This window comes from Desmodus rotundus, chromosome 3 (assembly GCF_022682495.2).
Source record: "Desmodus rotundus isolate HL8 chromosome 3, HLdesRot8A.1, whole genome shotgun sequence".
Classification (NCBI taxonomy): Eukaryota; Metazoa; Chordata; class Mammalia; order Chiroptera; family Phyllostomidae; genus Desmodus; species Desmodus rotundus.
The window spans coordinates 52,871,682-52,897,393 of NC_071389.1; the positions used below are offsets into that span (position 1 = coordinate 52,871,682).

The 25,712-nt window shown below is 39.1% G+C and overlaps 2 protein-coding genes across 3 annotated transcripts in view; one reads left to right on the forward strand and one right to left on the reverse strand.

Annotated features, from left to right (window-relative positions):
• TNNI3K (TNNI3 interacting kinase) overlaps positions 1-25,712 on the forward strand; it is a 266,119-nt gene that overhangs the window by 192,247 nt on the left and 48,160 nt on the right. For both annotated transcript variants that reach the window (XM_045199469.2, XM_024565474.4), the window contains one exon: positions 23,683-23,742. In XM_045199469.2, coding sequence (XP_045055404.1) covers positions 23,683-23,742 — 60 coding nt within the window. The remainder of the gene's footprint in view (positions 1-23,682; positions 23,743-25,712) is intronic.
• Positions 3,412-17,887, reverse strand: LRRC53 (leucine rich repeat containing 53). Its single transcript, XM_045199468.3, has 4 exons — positions 17,787-17,887; positions 14,618-15,433; positions 9,136-9,651; positions 3,412-6,503 (listed from the first exon to the last, which is right to left on the reverse strand). The coding sequence occupies exons 1-4, from the start codon at positions 17,836-17,838 to the stop codon at positions 4,318-4,320; spliced, it is 3,570 nt and encodes a 1,189-aa protein (XP_045055403.3). The 5' UTR covers positions 17,839-17,887; the 3' UTR covers positions 3,412-4,317.

A 25,712-nucleotide genomic window follows, 5' to 3' on the forward strand; every position in this document is an offset into this window, starting at 1 on the left:
AGCATCTCACCACAGGAGAAATAGAATAAGCCATAGTCCAGACGTTTGGAAGGAGAAAGCTACTTACCTATTTTGGAAAGGCAAAACCCAGACGAAGTCAATACCCAATCCCACAAGAGTACAGGAAACTCTTATGAAGAAAAGGGAATATTATGATGGGACATGGATCGAATATCTCAAAAGAACCTCTACTCTTGACCACTTAATCTGAGAGATTACATATTTATGCGTAAAATCTTCTCTCACTACCAGAATGTTAGCTGCATAAAAACTGGGACTTTTTGTTTGTTCATTTCATTTTGTACTTAGTAAGTGCTCCAAAATATTTATTGAGTAAAGGAATGAATATCATTACTGCTTATCAGTGCCTCCAATCATCCTATCTGAATTTTGATGTGCAGAAAAACTTGTCTTAAAAATTACATGATTAAAATAGTTCAAGATAAGCTTTCCTTGTCTTTCCAATGAATCTCAGACATGTTTTCCAGGAATAAGAGTACCAAATACCTAATCCAGAATTTCCTTCTCTCTGTGGGATATAAAATGTTCCAAGGCATAGCATAAAGTGGCAATCCAGGGAACCCCTTTTGCTTTTGTGAACTGACTTTTCATGATTACAGATAAGGGATATAAGGAAGTTTTAATTTTGTAATAAAAAGCAAGTCATTGGAAGCTTCTAAAAGTATTTTGGGGGGTAGAGTGGATGCCATAAGTAACAGATAGGGAAATGATAAAGAAAACCAGAATAGGGCCAAAAAAGGGTACATTAAGATTTAGATATATAAATATAAACATATACACACACACACATACTAACAGGCCAAAATCAAGTACTTAGTGGAAAGGTTTTTATTGCTCAGCAGTGAAGACTCTCAGTGCAGGTCTGGCTGTGGGGATGAGGTTCAGGAAGAGAATGGGGAGAAAGCGGGGTGGGAAAGCAAAGTCTCTGATTGGCAACATCTGGGCTTGTCAGTTAGGTGGACCCTGGCTTGGTTGTGGTATCCATCTCAGCGTTATGAAAATGAGCTGCTTCTTTATGTAACACGTCTCGGTCATCACTACATGACCCAGTGAGGTCTTTACCATATCAGTAGGCTGAGTGGTGAGGAAAAAGGGAACAATGGGCTGGTTTTCATTATTTCCTTCAACAATTATTCTTTGAGTCTCTACTACCTACAGCCCCAGGAATAGGTGCTGGAATTCCTTGGACATATTCTCTCAGTGGAATTTAAGTCCTAGTGGTAAAAGGGAGATTAACTGGATAAATATATTTACGGTTTTATAATTACCAGCTAAATTGAAGAAAAACTGAATTAGATGAGAATGCATACTAAAGAATACTAGCAAGTGGGGGACACAGAGCTCATGTGGGTCAGGTAAGGCTTCCTGGACGAGTTGACACCTGAGCTAAGATCGTGAGCATAAACGGTAGTTTGCTGAATGAAGGTGGCTGGTGAAAGAAAAAAATCTGCAAAAAGAGAACATATGCAAATTTGCTGTAAGAATATACAAGGGAAAGACTTAGTTATTGAAACACTGTAGCCGCTGAGGGATTAAAGCTGTATACCAGGCATCATTTGAATCATTTAGATCTAAGACGCTACCATCATGTCACCCTGGTCACTATTTTCCAGATTATTGATTTCACTAATCACTTTTTCTTTTATGTCTGTTTATGCCTCACTTTTTGATTTTGAAACACATTACTGTTTCCTGTGTGTGTCATCTTAGTCAAGACCCATAAAGATAAAACTTAATCAAAACCTATAAAGGTAAAAGAAGACAATGAGAATACCAGCCTATCGGGGATGGAAAATGCATATTGAAAAACAGGGAGAGGTGGGTGGAAGTCCTCATGGTTAAATGGGATCAGATTTTGGAAAGCCTTGGAGACCGGAATAGGAAATTTGGACATGAAATTATGGGCAATTCTTTTTTTGTCTCTAAACCAGTGAAGAAATATGATAAAAGTAATTTTTGGAGAAAATTCATCTGAGTTTGGTGCGAAGGATTTATTCAGTTGAAGAAGAAGTGTATGTAGTTCCGCAGGGAGGCAGACCCTGAATTCTCTCCTAGAGTGCATTGGAATAGTTAAGCATTGTTTCTTAATGTGTGGGCTGCATATACATGCTCCAGACGACCCTGGAATGTTTGTTAAAACCAAGATTCGAGGGGCTGTGTTCTCAATCTACTACATCAAAATCTCTGGGATGGAGCAGGAACTTTTCATCTGAACAAGCACCCCAGGAAATCTGTGCCAGATACACACAGAGAACTAGTGGTCTGAATGGAAGCAAAAGGCACTGAAGACAGAGCATCCAGCTGGGCTGTTAGTAATCCAGTTGATTACAACACAAAGACTACAATGGTTACCATGGGGATTCAGAACCAGGGGTAAACCTGGGAACCACTTCAAAGGAAACAGAACATCATAAGGCGGTGAAAGACTGGATTTAGGGAATGGGAGAGAGAAAAGGGTCCTGGAGCACTGTCGCCCCTGACTCTTGAGAGGTCGCCAGTGACAGGAGCACTCATTAGGCCCGCAGATATCGGGGATGTTGTTGGCAGTGAGAGGAGAACAAAACAAAGGGCTCTGCAGTGAGGTGAAGGTGCTTAAAAGACAAGAAAAAGAAAGAAAAAGAGAGCTAACAAGAAAAAAGTAACCTGGTCTACAGAACTGAGGGAGCTGTCAGTTAGAATCAAGTTATTGTGCGGGTCATTATACAGGCTCTTCTCACCTTAAAGGTGTTTAACAAAGGAAGTGGGAACGGGGAGGCAGGCAGATGGCATGGGATTTAAGCTCAAGCAGAGAGTCTGCACAAAAATAAGAGGGGAGAGGAGTTGAAATTATAACTAAGACAATTGAATCCAGGGAGAAAAGAGAAAGAAGAGAGGTAATAAGGTTAGAGACTTTCAAATAAGAAAATTGTCAGTTGCTGGCCATTTTGAATGAGAAGGAAAACAGAAGACATGTGGGGCATGTAAGCATTATTTATTGTTCTAATAGTCTTCTAAGCTTTCTAATATTGCCAAATGTAGATATATAGATACAGATACCTAGACAGATAGAGAGAGAGGTGAGAGGAAGTTAGTTGTCTTTGCAACCTTTTTCTCCCCCCACTAGAAAATGTGAAATATTTTAAACCTTGACGGTATGCTTTCAACAGTGCGCTGGCATATTAACAAAATTGTTTGAGTATGCTATCTGTCAAATAAGTATGGCATTGAATGAACGACGTTTATTCTACTATTACTTGTAAATCTGATGTTTATAAGCACATTTAATTTCTGTGCACAGGAAGGAATGCTAACACCAAACAATAGTGGCATGCTCAACTCAAGAGATCAAACCTTGAAATCTTACATATTAATGTGTTATTTAGTTTTCAGCATCTGAAGTTAATAAAAATTGGCAATAAAGCAATAAAGCTCCTTCAAATTCCTTTTGTTCAGGATCCATTGTGTTGATCTTGAAGATTCATTTGTTCTCCTAAAATGATTGAAGCTGAGATCTCCACCTAGTGGATTTATAGGATTTTACAGATTTTACAGAAATCCTCGATTTTCTTCTTAGAAAATTAACAGGTTTGAAAGACTTCTACGTAAGACCAAGCATAATTGTCAACCAAACATTCTCAAATGGTTGAAATATACCAATATGCATATCAGCTAGACTACAGTTAACAAGCAAAGCTCAATTTTTATTTACATACCATGATTAGGAAAGCAGATCAGGCACAAATATGAATATATAATCATCTGTGTGGAAAGCAATATTGTAATACCACTAATTGAGATGCATATAGTAATTTCCATAAAATAAACATCAAGTGTAAATCTGCCCAAGTACTTTTTTCTTCTTCAATCTTTCATTTACTTAAAGCTTTTTTTTAAATTGACTTTCTTTTCCAGGACTAGGCAAAATTTTTCTTTCCCATTTCCCCATTCCTTAGAGAAGAAAACTCATTTGTGTCAAATATGTCTTGTGGCTCCATCTTTGATTTTTGCTTTATACTCAAACATGTACTTTTATTTCACTGATAACGAAGAGTTGCAAAGGACTTTTTTCTCCCAAATAGTGCATTTGAAATGCATGCAAAAGCTGAGGGGGTTCGTGTGTCCTTTTGAAGAAAGCTAAAGTAGAAAATGATTATTATTTGAGTTATTTGGTTCACTTTGTTCTGCCTCCAAAGGTGATATATTAGCATCTTCAGCCGATGGGGGTTGCAGTGTATGTTTTAGAGCAGAGTTTTCAGCTTCATTTATTCTTCTAGGAATTAGAGGCACCTTGTTTTCTGCCTCAAAACCAAATGTCTTTTACCTCTGGTAAGGGGGAAGTCCTTCAAGTGTCTCTGCTGCCACTGTGCCATCTCTCTGCGCCCTGTTGTCTTGATCTGGTTGAACATTTGGAGCCTCTCTCAAATCATGCATGTTACTATTTATTTGAAGATCTATTTCACTTGGAGGTAGTCTATTTTCAGTTTCATGAGAATTCATAACACTCAAACTCTCAGCTGTAATTGTAGCCTCAACAGTACTTGAACCACGTAATGTAAGATTTTTACATTTTCCATTTTGCCAAGTTTGCTGCTTTTCTTTTGTCGTGCCTTTTAAGGTCATCTGTCCAGTCTGCATTAACATACTAGCATTTGCCTTGCTTTTATTGGGCATTTTTTCCTCCTCTTTTCCTGCTATTTTTATCTCTAGTGCTTGGGTGCCTTCCTCTCTGGGCAATGCATTTGCACCGTCGGTTTCTTTTTCACTACTATTGGTTAGATGTGAGACGGCTTCAGTACTAAGAGAAGTACTGCTATCCTTGGGAAGTTCCATCCTATTTGGGGATGCAATAGAATTCATCTTCGTGAATGTTAGGTTGTCCTTGGATTGTGTTTGGGGAATGAGAGGGGAATCACATGTTTCTGTCTTAAGAAGTTTTTTTCCTACATCTGCTCCCTCCGCCATAATACGATTTTCCATAATCTGATGTGATATTTTGGGTTCTGTCACTAATGTTTTTTCTTCATTTCCAAGTCCTTCATGACTTGAGAGTCGCCCTGCATGTTGCAACATTTGAGTTTGATCTACAGTCTGTTCCTTGTAGGTGTCAGTCTCCGGGACACTGACAGGTTGGGTTGGATTTTCCAAGGACAAAGGAAACTGGGTGGGCAGGCTGGTCTCAGGTGTGTCCTGCTTGGTGTGCTCAGTAGGCTGTGTTGCCTCTTGGTCAGCAGCCCTCCTCGAATGGCAGGATGCTAAAACACCACTGACTGTATTTCCCCAAGAACTTGGTAAAGAACTAGAACCCACCAATGCCAGGTGAGTTGCACCTTCCTTTGGCTCAGTGGAGAATTGAGCGTGTGAGTGCCTGTGTTCGGCTGCAGGGGCTGTGAGTCCAGGCAATATTGCTGGGCTTCCATCAGAAATGAGGCCAGGAGGGAGACAGTTGCCTTCCAGGGAGCTCTGGTTCACTACAGATAAGTTGTTAGCGGTGGACAGAGGAGCCTTTTTCGTGTGTTTTTTGTAATATGGGGTCTGATTTGGCGCATGTTTGAGAGGCAGTCTCTCTGAAGTGAGTGCAGTATAGTTGTTACTCTCTGGCTGTTGGGGAAAAACTGCAGATGACAGAAGGTTTATTTTGGCTTCTTTCTTAGAAGCTTTGGATAATTTATTAGGATGTAACAATACTTGCTCGCATTTTGGAGGGAGTTCCGGCAAGGATTTTTCTGGGTGGACTCTGGCTTTTCTAAAAGGGTGTAAATTTAATTTTATCCTTAAATTTTGCTTTCTAATTTTCCCTTTGAGATCAGGTTGATCGATCCCCTTTTCTTTCAGAATCTGTGTATCAGTAAGCCATTCTCCTCCTTTGCTTCTCTCTCGCACACTGCTACCTTTTCTGAGATTCAAGGTGGTCAGGTGCTCGCTTTGATTTTTTTGATGTTTTGAACGGGTTGATGTTTTGGGTGACATCTCCAGCCTATTTTTTTCAACTAAACCAGGATCATGGAAGCTAACACTCCTAGGGGAATATGTTTTCTTGATATTTGTTGATAACCCCGATAACTCCATGTTGTCCTCACCCATAAGAAATTTTTCTATTGCGCTATAAATTTGGATTTGCTCGTTCTTGGACTTTGAATGTGCTCGACTATGTGGCTTCTTTTCTTTCACATAATCTTTAAATTGGTCATAGGGCACATACTTACAGATAAGAGAATTCTTTGGCTGAAAACACCGAGGCCTGCTCCGTTTGAACAGCTCACAAGGATCATCGTATTTTGATTCATGTTTTTGTAAGGTCTTTTGTACATAGTGTTCCTCAGGCTCATAAGGCTTGGATGATGAGCTGGTAATAAAATGTCGCTGCCTGTGAGGTTGTAAGCCATTGTCTTCTTTTTCTATTGGAAGCTGCCATGATTCATTTGTTAAATGCTTTTCAAGACTTTCTCTTGCCAAAGCTGAAGCTCCTGTTGCATATCTTCTACTAAATGTGTCACTGCTGATATCTGTGGAACAATAAATGCAGGAATTTAACACCGAGCAGAGTTTTATTACCCCAACCGAACAGATGCTGAGAAACCTTATCAAAGGGGTAAAGATGATTCTTCCAATTATAGCAATTCTTGAATATTTTCTAATTTTTTCGTCAAACCCACAAAGGACATTTGGCAATTTGCTGTATTTGCAATGACACTCCCTGTGGCTGCATTTTAATCAGTTGGGATGCTAACTTAAAGTTGTGGAATTGGAAATAAAAATGTTCAGAGTTGGACGTCTTTTGATTAGTTGTTTGTTGGTTAAGTAGCTTTAAATATGAATAATACTTAAATCTTTTTCAAATAACCATAGTAATTTTTTTTCTGCATTAATTTCTCACTTGGAGCTGAATATTAGAAAGCACATGATAAAATATCGAATAGTGTTCAATTTTCAACAACAAAAGAAAAATGAACATAATAATCTTGGATCCATAAAAGCAGAGATCATACCTGTTTTATGTCCCAACACTGATCATAGCATTCATTCAACATTTGCTAAATGAATAAGCACTTTAGTATATGGCCTGTTCTGAGTTCCAGAATGCTCTGTCTGGAATTTTTATGTGATGCAGGTTAATGGTACATGTTAAATAATATTAATGACAAAAACATAAACTAAGAGCCAGGCATTATGCTAAATATTATAGATTCATCATCTCACTTAATAACCACAAGAATCCTGATCTATTGGACAAGTCCTATTATTCTATCACTTTTACAAATTAAAAATTAAAAAAAGCTTAGGGAGGTGGAATGTTCCCCCCAGTCATGCCTGCTAAATGACATGGGCAAAAGTTGGCCCCGGTCTTTCTGACACTGAATCCTATCTGCTTAACCACAGTGCGTATTACATTTAAAATTGCATCTTATTAGTGAGCTTTCTCAATATTGTGGATTTGTTTGGCTTATCCAGACAAAGAAAGAATTATTTCTGCTCAACAATAGAAAGGAAGAGGTGAACTAAGCCTCAGAATAGCATCTAATATTATCTAAGACCTGCCTTTGACTTTCTGGGTGACCTTGGAGAAGCCACTTACTCTCTGGATATCAGAAGATTAGACTAGATGGAAACTTTATGTGGATATAACTTTATGTGGGTATAAAATTTATGTGGGTATAAAATTATTCTGGGGGAAAGAATATGTAGCCTTTATCAGATTCTAACAGAGTTCTGTGACTCAGAGATAAATATGAAGAACTATATGACAAGATTGTGGCTAAAGTCTCCTCTACCCCTGAAACACCAGCTCTGTGCTTCCAGTTGGAAGGTACCGGACAGTGCCTTTGGACAGTATCACAGTCATAGTGCCCCGTACTGACGGGGTTTCGGGAGCAGACGTGGCCTTGGTTGGTTTCTCCTCAAACACCTGTCCTCTCCAGCTGTAGTACAATGCCTGGCCTGTAGCAGGATTCCAAATGTTTCTTAAAAGTCTATCAGTTTGACCAACCAGTGTGCTCTGTATGAGAAAATGGACTGGGTTTTAAATGGTTAAGAAGCCATATTCCCTTCAGCGTAGGATTTTCCCACAGAGAAGTTAAGGCATTGGGCAAAGCTAAAATGAAGCATGTGCCTAAAGTATGTTCTATTGAAAGATTAAGAACTTGTTTTTTTCTTGGTAAACTAAACTAATCTGATCTGGTTTTTATGGCCAATGGTTATTTCCTTGGCCATTCCTTTTGAGTCAAATCAGCAGTCCCCAGAAACGGGTAAAAACTAGAGTCTGAGAAGGCAATGGTATAAATTCACATCCTGCTTATGCTACATGTGAAATAACATACAGTTTTATTCTTTTCCTATGGTCCCCAAGTCCGTCCTTAAGGCTGGATCCCCAAGGTAAGCATGCCTTGGTGCAGTACCTCTGTCACTCACATTCTGAAAGAAAGCTCTGCTTGTTGTAATCCAGTTCAAATAAATGACAGGAACCTCTTTACAGAGCAGCTGTCAAAGTTTTCACTGCTGAGCCTGAAAGCATAGCCTTACTATTCAGGAAGAAAAAGGAAGACATTTAATTCATTGCCTCCACCTAAATATTGACATCGCCCATGTACAGTGGGTAGATGTCACGGCCAGATTCGCTTGGCTCCCGACATGGGACAATGAATTAAGTCCTGACTTTCTCTGGACTGGGAAGTTATCATCCCTGACAGCTCAGCAAGCAAAGTATGTGTCTTGACATCATTCCTGAAATGAATCACTAGCATTAGAAGGCCCATTCTTCTAACATGTCATGCTCTGGGAAGGTTGCTTACTGCAGAATTGGCATTAGAGCTCGAAGGATGTTAGAATGGAAGCCGATACTCAGGCTCCCATAAATCTTAACAGCACTATTGCTATTTAAAAGGGTTCTTCTATTTTTTTAACATTGTTAGGTGTTGGATCACAAAGTTCACTTTACAACAGGATGCACTCTCAGCTCCTGAAGGTGGGGAATCTCCATCTATACCTTGCCCCAAAACACATGCACGCGCACTCACAATGTTTTTAGAAAAGGAATGGACTGGTGCTACAGTGATTTTTATTCTCCTGTTGAAGAAATTAAAAGAGGCTACCTCCTTCAGAGGGATTTAGAATGGGATTTTCTAAAACAAGACCACTCACCTATTGTTCTTGTTACATGCTGTGGCAGAGTTTGAGGTTGGACTTCCCCAAGCTCAAGCTTCCTCAGATTTTCAGCTGTCTTTGGACAGTATCTTGTGAGTAAGCCTGCTTCATTAAAAGCTGCCATCGTCCCAGGAGGGGCTGAACATCCCGACGGTAGCAATCTGCCACCAAGGCAGACACAAGTGCTGTCTGCCTCATGGTCCTTCCCTTTCAGGTTTCTAAGTGACATTTCAAGGGCTGTGGACTCAGAGGTCAGTGCTGCTTGATGGCTGCTTTCCTGTAAAAGTGCCATTTCCTTTCTGGACCCCACAATGGACTGGACCTTTATCTCGTTTTCCTGGGTTAAGCGGCAGTTACAGTATCCCTTAGCGTGGTGATTTCTTGCCTCGTGAGCACACAGGGTCTCACCACAGGTTCTGCAACAAAGGTTTCCTGATGTGTGTTCATTTGCTTTGCCTCGTTGGAGTTTCCAGTTAAATACAACTAAACCTAGGCAAGTGAGACCAACAGCTCCTGCGACAAACAGAGAGACCATTAAAAGATAACATCATAGGAAGAAACATATAAGCCACCAAACGTGAAATCCACAAATATCAAGGTTAATGGCTTAAAGGGCATCGGAATTGGTGGGAGGTCTATCACCATGCAGAAAAATAGCAATTCAGACAGAGGCTATATTATCAACACATTCTGTTTTCTAATTTGAACGTTTTTTGTGTGTTTATTAAAAACAATAAGAAACAATACTATCTGGAATGTCTTTAGTGGGAAAAAAGGGTTTTTTTTCATGGACTGAAATTCACTCACGATAAAATAATTCACGCATTAGAATTTTCTTTCTGCTTATGGGAAACCAGCTTAATTCCAAATTTCCTATTTCTTAATCCCATAGTCAATCCCCAAAATAGTCCACAGTTAGTATATATCTGAACTTATTGTATACCACACCTCCTCCTCAAAAAGAAAAATCGATTCTACATAGTACTGTTCTATTTTGAGCACCCCTAAAGATTCACCCCCCAGCTCAGTATACCTCCTTGGCTTCCCATTATAAAGGCCAAACTCCTCAATATCCAAGACTTGGTGCGATCTGGCTATGATCTCCCTTTTAGCCTTGTGTTTATTATTTTTTAGATTCAAACACTATGCTTCAAACTCTTCAATTTATTAGTCTAAAAAGGTACTTCTAAGTCTTTGTGCATGCTCTTAGTGATGCTTGTAATGCCTTCTCCTATCTCTGCTAATTTGAATTTTATTTACCCTCTAAAATCTAAATCATTACCTCCAAATTTATTGATAACTCTGCTGGGTTTTTTTCCTCAATCTTGCAAAGATCATCCCTTCTATGAACTTCCTCAACAATATGATTAGCATCTAAGTTTGGAATGCCTGGTATTGTCATTTCCTGTTCTATGAAGGTAGAGCTTATCCATTGAGTGAAATTGCAAAGGCAGTGTTTCTCAAACTCAAGTGCAGAGTCTAACCCATTTCTCCCTTGTTGTTTCCCATCTCAATAAATGACATCATCAACCACCTACATGTTTAAACCAGCCCCTGAGTTACACCTCAGCTCCCTCTATGTCACAGTGCTTTCCCTTTTTAACCTTAGCATCTAAAACAGTATAAAATTATTCTGTTTACTTATTAATTTTCTTGTTCACTGTCTGTCCTTCCCTGCTAGAATTAGGCACTGTGAGAAAATGGCCATCTTCAGTTTTGTTCAAAAATGTATCTCCCGTGCTCATAACTCAGGCACAGAGGAGGCACTCCAGAAATGTTTATTGAGTATTAAATAAACATAAGGAATCCTGTTTATGAATTCTAATCATGCAAAGTGCCGAGTGGCCTAATTTTACAAATCCCTAAAATGGTGACCGGGAAGACGTGGTGTCGGTATTGGTGGATGTAGGAACAATGTGTTCCAAGCCCAGCTCTGCCCGCAAGCTTCGTAGAAGCCTGGACAGGACAGTTCCCCCAGAGAATGCAGAGTGAGTGATGTAAGATGTGAATGAGGTGATGGCAGCACTCTAGGCTCATTGGTTGACTGCATCATGCCTGGTTCTCTCCACTGCAGACAACTTTAATGAAAACATGATGATATATTTTGAACTTGAAAGAAAAATGAAGGTTTCAGACATGGTTGTTTCATTTTTTCTGTTAAAAGTAAAGATTAAACAAAAATAATGACAGTTTCTGGTAAAATCCTCCAAACTTTGTATAGTTTACTAAATCTTGAGGTCTTATAAGTTCCCTTTAATTTATTTGACAACAATACATCTTGGAGAGTGGAGTAACATATTGAAATAATTTAATTTCTATTAAAGACACAACATTTTTTAAAAGTCGTACCAAAAGTTAGATCAGAATATTTTTATTGCCAGGTCCTAGAGTTTGATTTATTTCAAATGAGGGCTTTGGATTTTAAGTGTTTAAAATGTATGAAAATAATAAATTTTTGGAAACACGATCTCCCTTATATGGCATAAGAAAACTCAGGATTCAAAGCTTTATTCTGACAATTTTGTTGGGCAAATTTTCTAACCGCTCTGAGCCTTATTGTCCTCCTCTGACACATGGTGATAATTAATACCACCCAGAGATTAGATGACATAATATATGTGACATGGTTAACATAGCGTCTTGGTATAGTAAGCCTCAACGAATGGCCATGGGGGTGTATGCTGGTGACGCAGCTGCTGCTGTCTGGGTTTTGTATCGCCCTACTAGTACCTACAACACTCAGCTGCTAGGTAAAAAAGAAATTCTCAAAAGCAAATCAGAAAGAAAATTCTTTGTATGGTCGATGCAGGTACTAAACTAAACAACAAAAGAAAGAAATGCCTAAATTTTCTTAAATGCATGCATCGGCCATTGAAATGGGAGTAGGCATAATACGATTGTAAGGTAAAGTTTCCCCTCTTCGTGTGTCTGATTGGCAAGGGGAGCACTGTGGACATTAGAGCTATGCCCGTACCACATTATCAGTCAGGTGTGGTCGTTTTTCGTCTGTGCAGAGACCAAAGCTGCAAATGAAGCTTGTAGGCAGATTGAATGAGCTATTAAGAAGATGGTTGAATGTTCATTGCCATGGGCATTGTTGCTATTTTTAAAAACTGTTCTGACAATCATTCTGTTGGAAAACAGTTGGAAAAACAAAACAAAATAAAAAGCAAAATTAATGATAAATTCTCACTGAAGTATTGGAAATGTGTTCCAGCTTCCTGAAAGCTTTCTACTTTTATCCATCGGGTCACTCACAGAATAAGCAGTGTGGAGATGTCAGTGTGTGGTGCCAAATAAGTACTTATCAGTTTTAAATTCACTGAATATGATTATATTACGTTGAATTGTGATGTTTATCTATAGCTGAGGAAGAAAATGAAGTCAGAGGCCAAATTAGAGTTCCAGGCCTTTTTGCCCCTGCCTAGAGGTAGAGGTAAGTGACTTTCACTTCAGAAGGGGCAGAGTCTTAATGGAATGGATGGGATGAGCTGATGTCGTAAGCCAAGGTTTTTTAGAAGAGGAATCTCTTTTAAAACCTGTATTTTTAACAATTACTCAATGAAAGATACATGATGATGGTAAATGTGTGCACTATAACCCAACATGTATATAATTTTATTTATAAATTATTAGAACTTATCCATGCATATTAAGCATCCTATCATTTTGACAAATCTTTGGAGTCTTTTGAATTTCTATCTTTCTCTACACTAACATGGAGTTGTTAACTTAGCAAAATCTTTTCTGAAAAACATATAAAAGACACCTAGAAGATACTGAAAATTACCCTATTATAATATTTCCAAAACAATGTCCTACAAAACATAATTCAGTGAAATCCTCTGTGACAAAGAGGGTTTATGGTCAATAAGTTTGAGAAATGCTTTACATTATTTCTCCCTCCTGGACTCATAATGCTCATTAGCAAAGGAAAGGCAATGAGAAATTCTCCAGTGAAGAAGCCCGTTTCCCTTTGTCTAATCCAACATAGCCCACATCTGTGTGGACCCCACAACATACTGCTTATATGTGAATCTGTGTTTGTTTTATGCAATATCTATTAATTATCCCCCAGAACTAGTATTCAAAGAAGCACATTTAAAAGAAAAACACTATCTCTGCCCTATTGTTTCATCTTTTACAGTAAATTATTTCTTGGCATATATAATTACTGACATGGCTGCACAGTGTTTGAAACAATTCATCTTTCTGAGATGATTTGAATTGACTTTCAAATGAGTTTGAAAAACTAGTGGTAGTTCCTTTGCCTAGACCTGATGCTGGTCTCCATCTCTCCTGATTACATGTATAACTTAGAAGTTAGACATCTGATGTTCAATTAATTTGCTGGAAATCTGCTATGGAATGATTATTTGTAGTACATATTCAAAACGCATAATTTCATTTCTGGATGTGAGCCTCTGGCCTTCCAGCTTTGCAGAACCCATCTCCCAACACACATGCACGCATGTGTGCACACACATGCACTTCTCATCGCCATGGTTACCACAGGTGCAGAGAATTTTACCATGCACTGCAAGCATAGGGCGAAGCACACACTGAGGTAAATAACACAAGAAACCTCATGCAGATTTGGTCTTCCGCTAATGACACCAAGCATCGCTTGTACCATTCATTCAGTTAGGTGCAATGGCAGCTGATGCATAATTTCAATTTTTTTGAACTATCAAAGAAAATTTAAAGAGTTGAATATTATAACCTCCTTAGTCTGTGAAGGAATGGGCTAAGTTTTTGAAAGAGACAAACAGAAATGTTAGAATTCGAATCCCCAAACAAGAGGAAACCAAGGTGCAGAGAGGTCAAAGGACTTGCCCAAAGTCACACAGCAAGTAAGAGCAGAGCCAGGATCCAAACCTGGGCAATTCAAATGCAGAGCTCATGTGCTTCATCACTATGCTGTACAACCACCATAGAGTGGGATGCACATGATCGTCGTAACAGCACCTCCTCGTGCACTCGGTGCTGTTATGACAATCACTGATCCTTACTACAACACAGAGAGGCACCCATATGTGGGTGCTTTGAAGAAAGAGACAATCCATGTCTCATAACTTTTTTAATCCCTAACTCCCAGCATCTTAATACATGCATCAGTGCTCTTCAGCACATGGACGATTGATAAACTGTAGACACTATTCCTTCATTACAAACAAGAATGCTGAAGTCTACATAGCAATTTAACTTACTCAGAATCACAGTGATAGTTATACCAGGGATAGAGCTCTTGAATTCTGGTGCAAGGTCGTTTTCTTTATGTTATACAGCTTTTCTGCAACAGGATATTCTTGCAACCTGTACCAAATCAGCTAACATCCTCCTACATCTGCTTATACATTCCCCGTTCCACAAGCCTTGGCACATTTTCCCAGTTGCCAAGGAAAAGCATCATGTAGTGTGTGTCAGGGACATGGACAAGAGGAGGGAGAAGAGTAGAGTACGCTTCTTCCTGGCGTACCTGCAAAGCCCAGGACAGTCAGCAGGGCCGCATCCTGCCCTGGGAGGAGGGGACTTCTGTCCTTTAGAATCAGAGTGAGGTTGGAAGCCTTAGGGTCACAGTTGGTGTCAGACAGCCGTAGCACGCTCTTTGCAGCAGCCACAGCAGCGGTGGGTGGCTGACAATGTAGGGCTTTGGCATTTCTGAGCTTGTGAGCAGAGGACTTAATGTAGTTTCTTAAAAACCGGGCAAGGGGGTAGAGATCACAAGTACAGCTCCACTGGTTCTTATCTAAGCTCAGAAGGATTAAGTGCTTCAGTGGAGTAAAAACATCGGGCATTTGGGCCAGCCGATTTCGGGAAAGGTCCACTTCCTCTAGCTGAGGCAGGGGCCGAAAGGTGTCCTTCCCAATGTAGGAAATAAAATTGTTAGATAAATCCAGATGCCTGAGACTGTGGAGATTTGTGCCTCCGAAAGAACTGTCTGTCAGATTAGTGATCTGATTCCCATCCAGCTGGAGCCGGGTCAGGCCCCTGTTGCTCCTGAACCAGGACCCTCGCAGGGTCTGGAGGGCGTTATTGCTAAGCACCAGCACCTGCAGGCTGCGAAGCTTGCTGAAGGTGTGATCCGTGAGCGTGGAGCTGGATATCCGGTTGTGCTCCAGCAACAGCGTCCGCAGCTTTGAAAAGCCATGGAGGGCATCTTCCTGCACATCCTCAATGCCATTTCTGCTCAAGGAGAGCAGGGCAAGATTAAACAGGAGAGATAGATTTGTGCTCTCTACAGAGGAGAGGGATCCATCAGTGATGATCAGAACTCTTGTGGTCACAGGGGCTGCTGTGGGGAAGAAAAGCACAGACTAGAAGCAAGATACACACGAGTGGGCAGGGAGTGTGGTGCAGAGCAGAGATAATCAATACCCTCTGGAAAAATCTGATCACCTGGGTAAGAACAATAAACAAAATGAAACAAGTCTCCAATTTCTCGGTTTAAGAGGGAGTCAGGCTCTTTATCAGAATGATGGATTTTTATATTCTTTGTTACCATGACATGTTTATTTGAGAACAGAAACCCATCTGTTCCTTTACATGTCAAAGTTAATTCAGTGTTTGGGATTATTATCACTGATGTATTTTTTGAAGGTGGATTTTCAGGCTGCTTCTCTGTGAGCACTGACCTGAGCCAGCCCTGCTGGCCCAGTACAGATTCACCCAAAAGCCCAGCCTGCGTCTGAGCTTGCTAACCAGCTTCCCACTAGCAATGCCTATTTATGCTGTGAAGTCAATCATTTTTTCTCTCAAACATAAAGGTATGGGTTGGGGCTGGGAAGCGGGACCACGGGGTGGGGAGTGAGAAGGAGTGCTGGCTTCCGCTTTTTGGCTCCGGGCTAAAAGTTGGTAACTCGGCGAGGATCTATATTCTCGGCAGACAACCTGAGGATCTGTCAGTGGGGTTCTCGTTATAGTCTGGGCCATCTTGGCCTCCTGTCTGATATCTGCTCCCTCCGATGAAGTCCATCATATGATGACAGGTGGCACGCAGGGCTTCCAACTGTTAAATCCCTTCGCCATAATCACCTCAGAGCTATCACTGTTCTGTCATTAGAAATCAAAGCGTTTTAACTCAATAAAGATATATTATAATCAGGAGTTATTGTAACACATCTTTATCATGCTAAAATTGTTTTGACTGCAAATGACAGTGTCATAAGGGTAGGAGGGTCCATTGTCCCTGGGAGGTCTACAGGTGATATTAGCACAATCATCCATGAGGGAAGCAAGTCACGATTCCCTTATGAAATACAGACTGCATCACTGAAACAAAGAGATTTTAAAAATGTACAAGATAAAGGATTTTCACACTACCTTCTTTTTAAGACTTGTTCCCATCTCTGGAGCACAAGTAAGCTTAAGTCACAGTATTTTTAAAAAATACTTATTACTGATTATTTGAATTCTATTAATTCTGGCCAGTTCAGCACTTTATTTCATCATTGTTTTAATGAGTTGAGGGAGTTTTGTTTTTATGGATCCCTAGTCCTCTAGGGATTTGTCAACTTTGAGGGAACATACTATTGTTTCTGTCACTTACTTCCTGTTTAGGACTAGACAAACACTCCACTCACAAGTCATCCATTTCCTTCTTTGTGTTTATGAGATTTAACTTCACAGTTTTGGCACGCTGTAAATAAGAAGGAAGCTACAGAGGTATAGCAATGTAAATGAGCAATATTTGTTTCTTATAGATATCCGCTATCTCCAGGTAAAAAAATAATATGTATATATATATATAGACACATGCACACACACATATAGTGAAGTTAGGAATCCAACTGAGAGGGTGGCAGCATAGCATTTAAATGCTTTCAGTACTGATTGGGAGCAGTGTACAACTGACTTGAAGCTGTCTCTCTCCTGTCAGGGATGACAATAACAGCTACCTCTTAATTCCCGTAAAGTCATAGGATTTTAGAAATGAAAGAAATCATCTTCTTGCTCTTCATCTCAACTCAGACTTATTTCTGAAAAATTTTCATTCCTAGATTTTATAGCTTGTTTATCTCTTCTTAGATATCAGGATGTAAATCACATTCTCTTCAAATTTGTTAATAAGGTGTCTTATTAAATTGTTGACTTAAGCAAGCAATATGTAATGAATACAGGCAGCGTATCTTGTTAGCATTTCTCCAGCTCATTTACCATCAATAAAAAAGACTAGACTTTCAAAATTAGGTGCACTTTGATAATCATCTATTTTTCTGGTACATGACTTAATCTTACTAACGCTGAACAATTGCAGTGCAGGTTTCTGATTCATTGATATTTTTTCCAGCCAGTGGTAGAGTTCAAATCTGTACAAAATGTAGACAAAAATATAATTTAAGTAATCTATTTCTTTCTTTTATATAAAAAAATGTAGCTGCATAAAATGGTAGTATTGTCCTGTAATAGCAAAATGTCTCAATTACCTCTGAAAGTCTTTAGTTTTGGCTGAGACCACCAGGAACAGGAAAAGAACATAATGTTATCGGTCTTTAGTCACTGGGAATGTGACTAAAAACAGCTTGCTCTTTAAAGGTTTACTTCTTTAGGCTGAGCCCAGACAGCAGTCAGTGCAATGGAAGGCGTGACGGTGAATTTTGCAGACACGCTAAACTCGGCTTTGTAGGGTTATTGGCGGTATTACCTACTATATAGGTTAAGTGGTGACAGAGGGTTACATCTTCGGTGCACACGGAACATGACGCAGGGCAAGCGGCCACCAAACGCAGCGTGATGGCAGAGAGTATGAGCCATCCACCTGAAGGGGAAGGAAAGAATAATGCGCATCACGGTGTTGACACTTACTATCCATCTTTTCAGTACATTTAGTTCATGAGGCATTTCGGTGACTTTTGCCTTTTAATGAGCACCTTGGGTTCTCACAAGATGCCGGATAAATGGCTAAAATCCTTAATTTGTATAGAAATTTAAACCAAACTGTTAAAGCGTTTGACTCTAAATTCAGAGAGCTCACCTCCAGGACAAACTGGTTAGTATAGATTATTAAAAGATTAAGTTACTTTGTAAAAGACTTCACAGTTTTGTGAGCTTCAAACATACTTTCTACAATTCTTCAATGCTGCAACTCAGTTTGAGGTTGAGAAAACTGAAGCTCAGAATGGTTAATAAACTATCCAAAGTCACATAGTATTAGATACTTAACCTCAAGTCTTTTAACTCTCAATCCAGTGTTCTTTCCAATGTGCAGAAGCTACAATCTCAGGCACTGAATCTCACATAATTGCAACTGAACTATTCCTTATGGAACTGGGTGCCACACTTAGAAGGTGAGTATGCAGGAGCGTTGTGGGTGTTTTACAAGCGGGCCTGTCCACATCACGCTGAGTGTTCAGCAGTTTTTGTGAAAATAATGGCATCACCCCGTGCCCCACCCTCCCTATTTACCTGATTTCACCCCAAGTGACATTTTTTTTGTTTCCCTGGATGAAAAAGTCCTCAAAGGGTAATGTTTTGCTAATGTGGAAAAGGTGAAACAAAAATGGCAGAAGCACTAAAAGGCATCAATCAATGAGTTTAAAAACTGTTCTGAGCAGCAAAAAAACCATCTCAATAGGCTGTATTGCATCAAATGGAGAGTACTTTGAGTGTGCCTGAAGTTTAAGCATGTACAAATAAATACACAATTTTTATAAATAAATACCATTTGGGGGGCTTCCCCCTCTCGTATATGTGTTTTAGGATTATTTGTTCTATTTCTATGAAAATGCCATTGTAATTTTGATAGAGAATGCATTGAACCTACAGATTGCTTTGGGTAGTATGGACATTTTTAAACTATTAATTCTTCAAATCCATGAACATGGAATATCTTTTCATTCATTTTTGTTTTCTTCAATTACTTTTATCAATGTTTTGTATAAACATCATGTCATCCATGAATAGTGATAGTCTTACTTCTTCCTTTCCAATTTGGATGCATTTTATTTGGTTTTTTTCTTGTCTAATTGCTCTTTCTAGGACTTCCAATACTATGTTGAATAAAAGTGTCAAGAATGGGCATCCCTGTCTTTTTCTGATCTTAGAGGAAAAGCTTTCTGCTTTTCACCATTGAGTGTGATGTTAGTGGTGGGTTGGGAACACACTCTTAGTAGGCAACAAACAGAAGCAGCAAGGTAGTCAATTATAATAACACAAGTAAGAGATGTCAGTGGTTTAGACAACGGGCAGTCAGGTCCTGAATAATTTTTTAGTATCACGATGCAATTTAATATAGCAAATTTGGACTCAACTAAGCTATCTTGTACAATGGAACCTGCTAGGCATGCAGGAGTAACTAAACCATGCCTTACCCTCAAAGCACTTTCTACTTAGTGATATAGACATGTAAATACTTAGCTACAACATAAGGAAGAGTAAAGTAAATCTGTGTAAAGGTGAAAATTATTTTGTGGAATTACTTGGACATTTGAAGAAGGACATTTCTTATGAATTGGGCCTGGAGAGGGCAGAAGATTTCCACAGGCAAAGAATAAAAGTAAGATAATTTCAGTCTAAGAAAATAGTAAGAAAAAATACCTTGCATTGGATAAAATATCTAATCTCAGTTACTTCTTTTACTTTTTTAATAACTTCATTTAATCTTTTTTAACCTCTCTGGGCTGCTTAGCATCTGCACCATGTAGTTCAGAGGGCAGCCAGAGATTTAGGCAGAGTTTATAAGCAGATACTGGAACTCCCTCTTTCAGATGCTCTTCTTCCAGGACCTCCCCTCAGTTTTGGATGAACCCAAGATTCCTCTCCTCTGGTGTACTTGCCAACAATAACCCCCCCTTGAATTTGGGCAGAACCTGTGAATATGATGGTGAGGTGTTACTCCCATAATCATGCTTCCTCATATGGGCAAAAGGAGGATTATCCTGGTTAGATCTGACCTACCAGATTAGCCCTATAAAAGCAGAAAATTTTTCTCCAGTTTAGTCACAGAGGAAAAAGTTAGAAAAACATTCCCTTTATGGTCAAAAAGAAGCTAATGACCTTGTTAATAAAAGGCTTATAGGGCCCATGTGGCAAGGCACAGTGGGTATCCCTAGAAACTTTAGAGTCACCCCTGAACAATAGTTAGTAAGAGAACAGGGACCTGAGTCATAAAACCACAAAGGAATACATTCTAATAACCAACATGCTTGAAAAAGGTCCCTGAGCCTCAGAGGAGAACCACAAGGTTAGATGACACCTTAATTTTAGTCTGATGAGACCCTGAGCAAAGGGCTCAGTCACTCTGTACTGTGACATAATAAGTGGGTGTTGTTTTAAACCATTGCAGTTTTGATAATTTGTTATAAAACCATAGCTAGTACACTCTGGTTTCCATGAATTCTGTCCTCTGGTTCTTCAAGAAAGCAAACCTGTAGGTATATCATAACAATTTTAACTTCTCACTAAGATGCAGATGGGGTTTGCCTTCAGGAAAAATGTTGTTGTAATAATAATAATAACAACAATAACAATAATAATAATAATAAAATAGATGAGAAACTTATCCCATGCCCTTCCTTTCTTCCAACTGACTTTCCTCTAGAATCTGCCTGTGTTTGTTCACTCTACTGTCTTCTGGTAGCTATCTTTTATATTTTGTCCAGATTTTACATTTCTTAGGGGGGAAGGTTGGGTCAGTACATATACTCTTTTGTCCATTCAGATTCTGTCTACATTTGGACGGCAGAGTGACTATGATTTGCTGGTGGATTAAAAGCGAGAGTGTATTAGGGGGGTCTGGAGATTGCACCATGGTCCTGGGCCCTGCAAGTGAAAGGCTGGGGTTGCCAGTTGCAGAAGTGGGGAGACCGTAAGTACAAGAAATTGTATATGTGAGTTTAGATTTCAAGGGTGAATACTGGGCAAGATATAAACATTTAGGATTTGATTTTTTAAGGCCATGGGACTGAATTAAATCCTCAACAACTTCATTTTGAAAAGAGAAAAAAAGACCCCCAAAATGAGTCTTGGTAAATCCAAAATTTAATAATAAAGAGAAGTGAAACCAAAAGGGGAGACTGAGAAATAGCAAATGAGAGAGGAGAAGCATAATGAGAAACCAATGATCTCAAACCCAACTGAAGATGTTTCAGAGTAACTAAAGAATGATTATTTGTTTTTAACACTGTGCTGAGTGAAACGAGCATTGAGAATTAACCACTGGATTTAGCAGTGAGGAGGGAGGTCTGTGTGTCTTTAACAAGAGCAATTTCAGCAGAGCTACAGAAGAAGGCCTGATTGGGGTAGAGGACAAATAGGAGGAAGTGAATAAGAAACTGCAAATTTAATCAAGACTTTAGAGCAATTTTGGTGAACAGAAAAATAGAGTAATAGTTTAAGGAAGAAGTGGAGTCAGAGTTTTATTTTATTGGTGTTTATTTGTTTTTAACATGGGAAAATTTGTGGTATGTCTGTACATTGATGGGACTAAACAATAGAAAGGGAACATCAATGATGCAAGAAATAGAAGGGAGAATTATTGTTAGAGCAATGTCCTTTCATAGATTAGCAGGTACAAGGACTAGTACACAGTGAAGGAATTGGATAGAATCGGACGAAGTTCATCTGTAGAAAAGGAATGAAGTCAGATGATGTGGGTTTAGACATAGGTGGGTGGGTGATGTAGTAGTGGGACCTAGAGGTTTGGGAAAGAGGTGAAGGTACAATATCATCATCTGAAGTGTGAGAGATTGAGTGAGCCAGAAATATGGAATAGGCTCTCTAGGCAGTGCTGGGGGTCCATGCAGTGTTAGAGGGTCACGATTTCAGAGTAAGAACAGTCAGGATGTATTTAATCAACATTGGGATTTTTCAATAGTGTACAAAATTCATGATAGGGCAAAAGAGTTGAGGCTGTGTGGAAGAGACTGGTTGTCATTGTCAGTGACATCAAAGGTAAGGGATGAAGAAAAGGAGGTGAGTGAATGACAGTGAAAAGAAAGCAGGATGGACAAATCAACAAGGAACATTCATTAGAAAATAGATAACTATAGGATAGATAGATGATAGATAGATAGATAGATAGATAGATGATAGATAATAGATGGAACAACATTAGCAGAAATGTGGTTTTGAGCATTGAGTAATAGATACATGGGGAGTTATTGTACTATTCCTTTCAACTTCAGGGTGTATTTGAAACTGCTCATAATAAAAACTGTTCCCTATCTGTTGTTGTTGTTGTTTCTAACTGATAATGGTTTGTGTGGTTAAAGATTGTTGGCATCAGGGGTCCAGAAGAAGTCAGTTAGAAAGAAAGGATATAGAGTCCCTGCACATGATCTGGGGGAGATTGAAGGACAGAGCGCAAGGAAGGGCTGTGAGCATTATTAGCAGCAGGGTCCAGGGAGTGGCTAGGGGCTAAGTGAGTAGGGGAGGCAGAGGATCAGATAGTTTGCCTAAGAAGAGACAGAGGAATCCAGAGGTCAGGCCATTGTCCTGACTGTAGATAAAAGCACCAGTGGTAATGACAGAGAGCATGGCAGTGAGCACTGGTACCAAAACTTCAAAGAATGAGGAAGAGTGAATCATCAGAAAAGCTCGAAAAGCTGGTGGTTTTTAGAGGTGAAATCATGTGCAAGGAAGGAAGACATAGACTCCCATTTGCCCTGTTGTGTTCCCACCCAACCTAGAGGTGTAAGGAATATGCCACAGAAAACAGCTTCCACTTGGGAGGACTGTGGGAGGAGCAGTGTCCTCAGGGGAGGGTTAGATATTAAGGGAGAAATTGTTCTACTAAAAATCTCAATTAGTTGGTTACTGCACCAGAATGTTAAATTGGGTTATCTACCTCCTGGCAGTGAAAGTTTCATAAAAGGAGAATAGATAGCTTATGTCGTCCTTAGGATCTGACAAAGGAGGTATAGAATTTCTTCAAAAGAGACCCACATTTTCCAAAATTCCAAGAATTTTTCACAGATCCATTATTATTTTTATATTCCTAGCAACTAGAACAAAGTGTGAAATATAATCAGATTATAAATGTTTGTTTAACCAAACTCATCAGACACGGGAGCTTATAATAAACAAGGTCTTTACCGGCACATTTTGAAGATAAAATGCTTATCTTAAACCCATAAAATAGGGCATGGTCATGAGGTCTATCGATTCTAGTTTTGCATCTGAGATAGCATTTTCAAAAGTGAAGCTAATTACAAAATTAGCTTTGGCAGTTCTTTTCCTATTGATACATTGTACAATATAAGGCATGGAGATAGTTAATAGTTTTTAGTATTTACTTTATTCTTCCATTTTGAAGTGGAAAACTTGCCATTTGAAAACACACAAAACTAATTAAAGATTTTTCACTATTTTATTATCTGAATGTAGTTGCAAATTCTGACTTAAAACTCTTATCAGAGGGAGACAACATCCCTCCTTGAACAGCAAATGAGCATTCAATTAACACTTCAATGCAAGTGTATTTTAAATAAAAATATACATATTGTTAATCTCTTTCTTTACAAATGCAAATACCCAATTTTAAAATCCTAGGAGAATTGCCTCTCTTATATTCTTTTGGGAAACAAGTCCTTTCTTTCTTTACAGGGAAGACCCGAATTTTCTGAAGTTGTTACCAAGTTAGAAGAGTGTCTCTGCAACATTGAGGTAAGAAATTTTGCTTCTGAAATGTGTTCACTGAAAAAGCCTAGACCGCCATCCAAGGACACTGAGGAATATAGGTTAGATGGTGCTTATGGAAAGAATGTGAGCGTGGTCCAGAATCCCGTTCATATGTTACCCTGTTGACTAAGATCCTAGCGTGGAGCAAAATTGACTGCATCGATGGGGATGAAGGCAAATCAAGAGTGAACAAGCGGCCCTTTCAAAAATAATCAGGCAGGCAAATGGACACAAGCACACCCCAAAAAATGACCTGTATAAATGTGTAAATATAACAAATATGTAACAAGGTAATTATTTAAATCAATTTTTATATACACGTCCCTATGTACAGTGAAACATAAACTAAAATATTAAGCCATTGTTCATTTATGCTCAATGAGAAAAGGAAAAATTATTACTATAATTTGTGCATAAATTAATTGAGAGGATTGCTTTTATACCACACATATGTTACATAAAGTGATATATGTTGGTAATCAGGTTAATGGAATTTTCTTCCCTTAATATCAAGGAGCTGTTTGCTTTAATTTTCTCTATAATTGCCTCAATTTTCTATACACCTGGTAAGGAGATAGCACTTTAAAATGGGTAAGGAAGCCTAAACATGAGCAATAATTCAAAACCAGTAATATATTCCCCAATGCAAATGAGTGCTGTAAGAGAGGGGAATGGACACCACACATATAGGCCGACATATGCGTGTGCATTGAAGAGAAGGGGCATGAAATGGGGGGAAACAGCATCGACCCGAGACTATAACTAAATCTTAAAGTGGAACTAGTCAAATAAGGTTCTCTTAAAAAAAAAAAAAAAAAACTCAGGCAGTTTTCCAGTGACTCCAACTAAGTCACTGGAACCCAGTCTATTGGAAAAGCCTACAGTGATCTGCAGTGATGACTGTGTCTCATTAATATCTACTTCTTCTAAAAAAGAAGCCTCTTATGAGAAGGAAACTTCAGTCTGCAGACAGAAAACTTCCTTTCCCTTCTCTTCAGTTCTGAGACATACACCATGGGAAGAAGTAGTATGTTTGGTGGGGCTTCAGGTATCCCACAAACAAGACCATCTGCCGGAGGCCTTGGATGTTGAGAGATGCATTTAAGACTTGAGTTCCAAGTACTCTCTCACTTTGAAACTTTATGTTTGACAGCATAAGGCTGCTCCAAGCCTGGGGATGTATGCAGCCATATCATAGAGAAGCTTTCAGAAACAAGGACAGTGGTAAGATCTGCTAAACTAGCTTTTCTCGTTATATTGCCCAAGCCTCTTAGCACAGTCTCCTCTAATGGAAAAGATGAATAACTGTGGACATTATGCAAAGAGAATTTGCTGGACTGGGTTGCACTAATTAATGGACCAGGATCAGCTTTAAGGAGCTTGACGGGTGGAATTCCATAAGGCTCCATCCTCTCTACTCTTAAACTTTTTAGTCAGTGGTTTAGACCAAGGTCAAGAAGGCACAGCTTATCACATCTACAGATATAAGGAAGTTGAAAGAGACAGTAAACAGTTGGAAGCAAGAGTCTACAATATCTTGGGAGACAGAGCAATCGAACAGATCTAATGAGAATAAATATAACATCATCACACACAAAGAAACAATAGTAAAAATATCACATGGTGAATATATTGTTTAAGAGCATAATGAATGTAACTGGAGAAGTTCTTTGTGAGTCAGGCTATGAAGTAGCTGCCTTGCTACAGAATAAAGGGTGTGATAATCTCTTGCTGTTCTGAGATAACCAAACAAAATAGTACCCAGTTTTTCCTTTTATGTGTTTTAAAGATTTTATTTATTTTTAGAGAGAGGGGAAGGAAGGGAGAAAGAGAGGAAGAGAAACATCAATGTGTGGTTGCCTCTTGTGTGCCCCCTACTAGGGACCTGGCCTGTAACCCAGGAATGTGCCCTGACTGGGAATCGAACCAGTAACCCTTTGCTTTGCAGTCCAGCA

Coding starts and splice junctions, on each gene's coding strand:
- LRRC53 (XM_045199468.3), bottom strand. CDS start 17,838: ATGTTCCGTGTGCACCGAAGATGTAACCCTCTGTCACCACTTAACCTA. Junction 15,434..17,786: donor GTCACCACTTAACCTATATA/GTAGGTAATACC, acceptor TCTTCCCCACAG/CAGCCCCTGTGACCACAAGA. Junction 9,652..14,617: donor GACTGTCCTGGGCTTTGCAG/GTACGCCAGGAA, acceptor TGTTTGTCGCAG/GAGCTGTTGGTCTCACTTGC.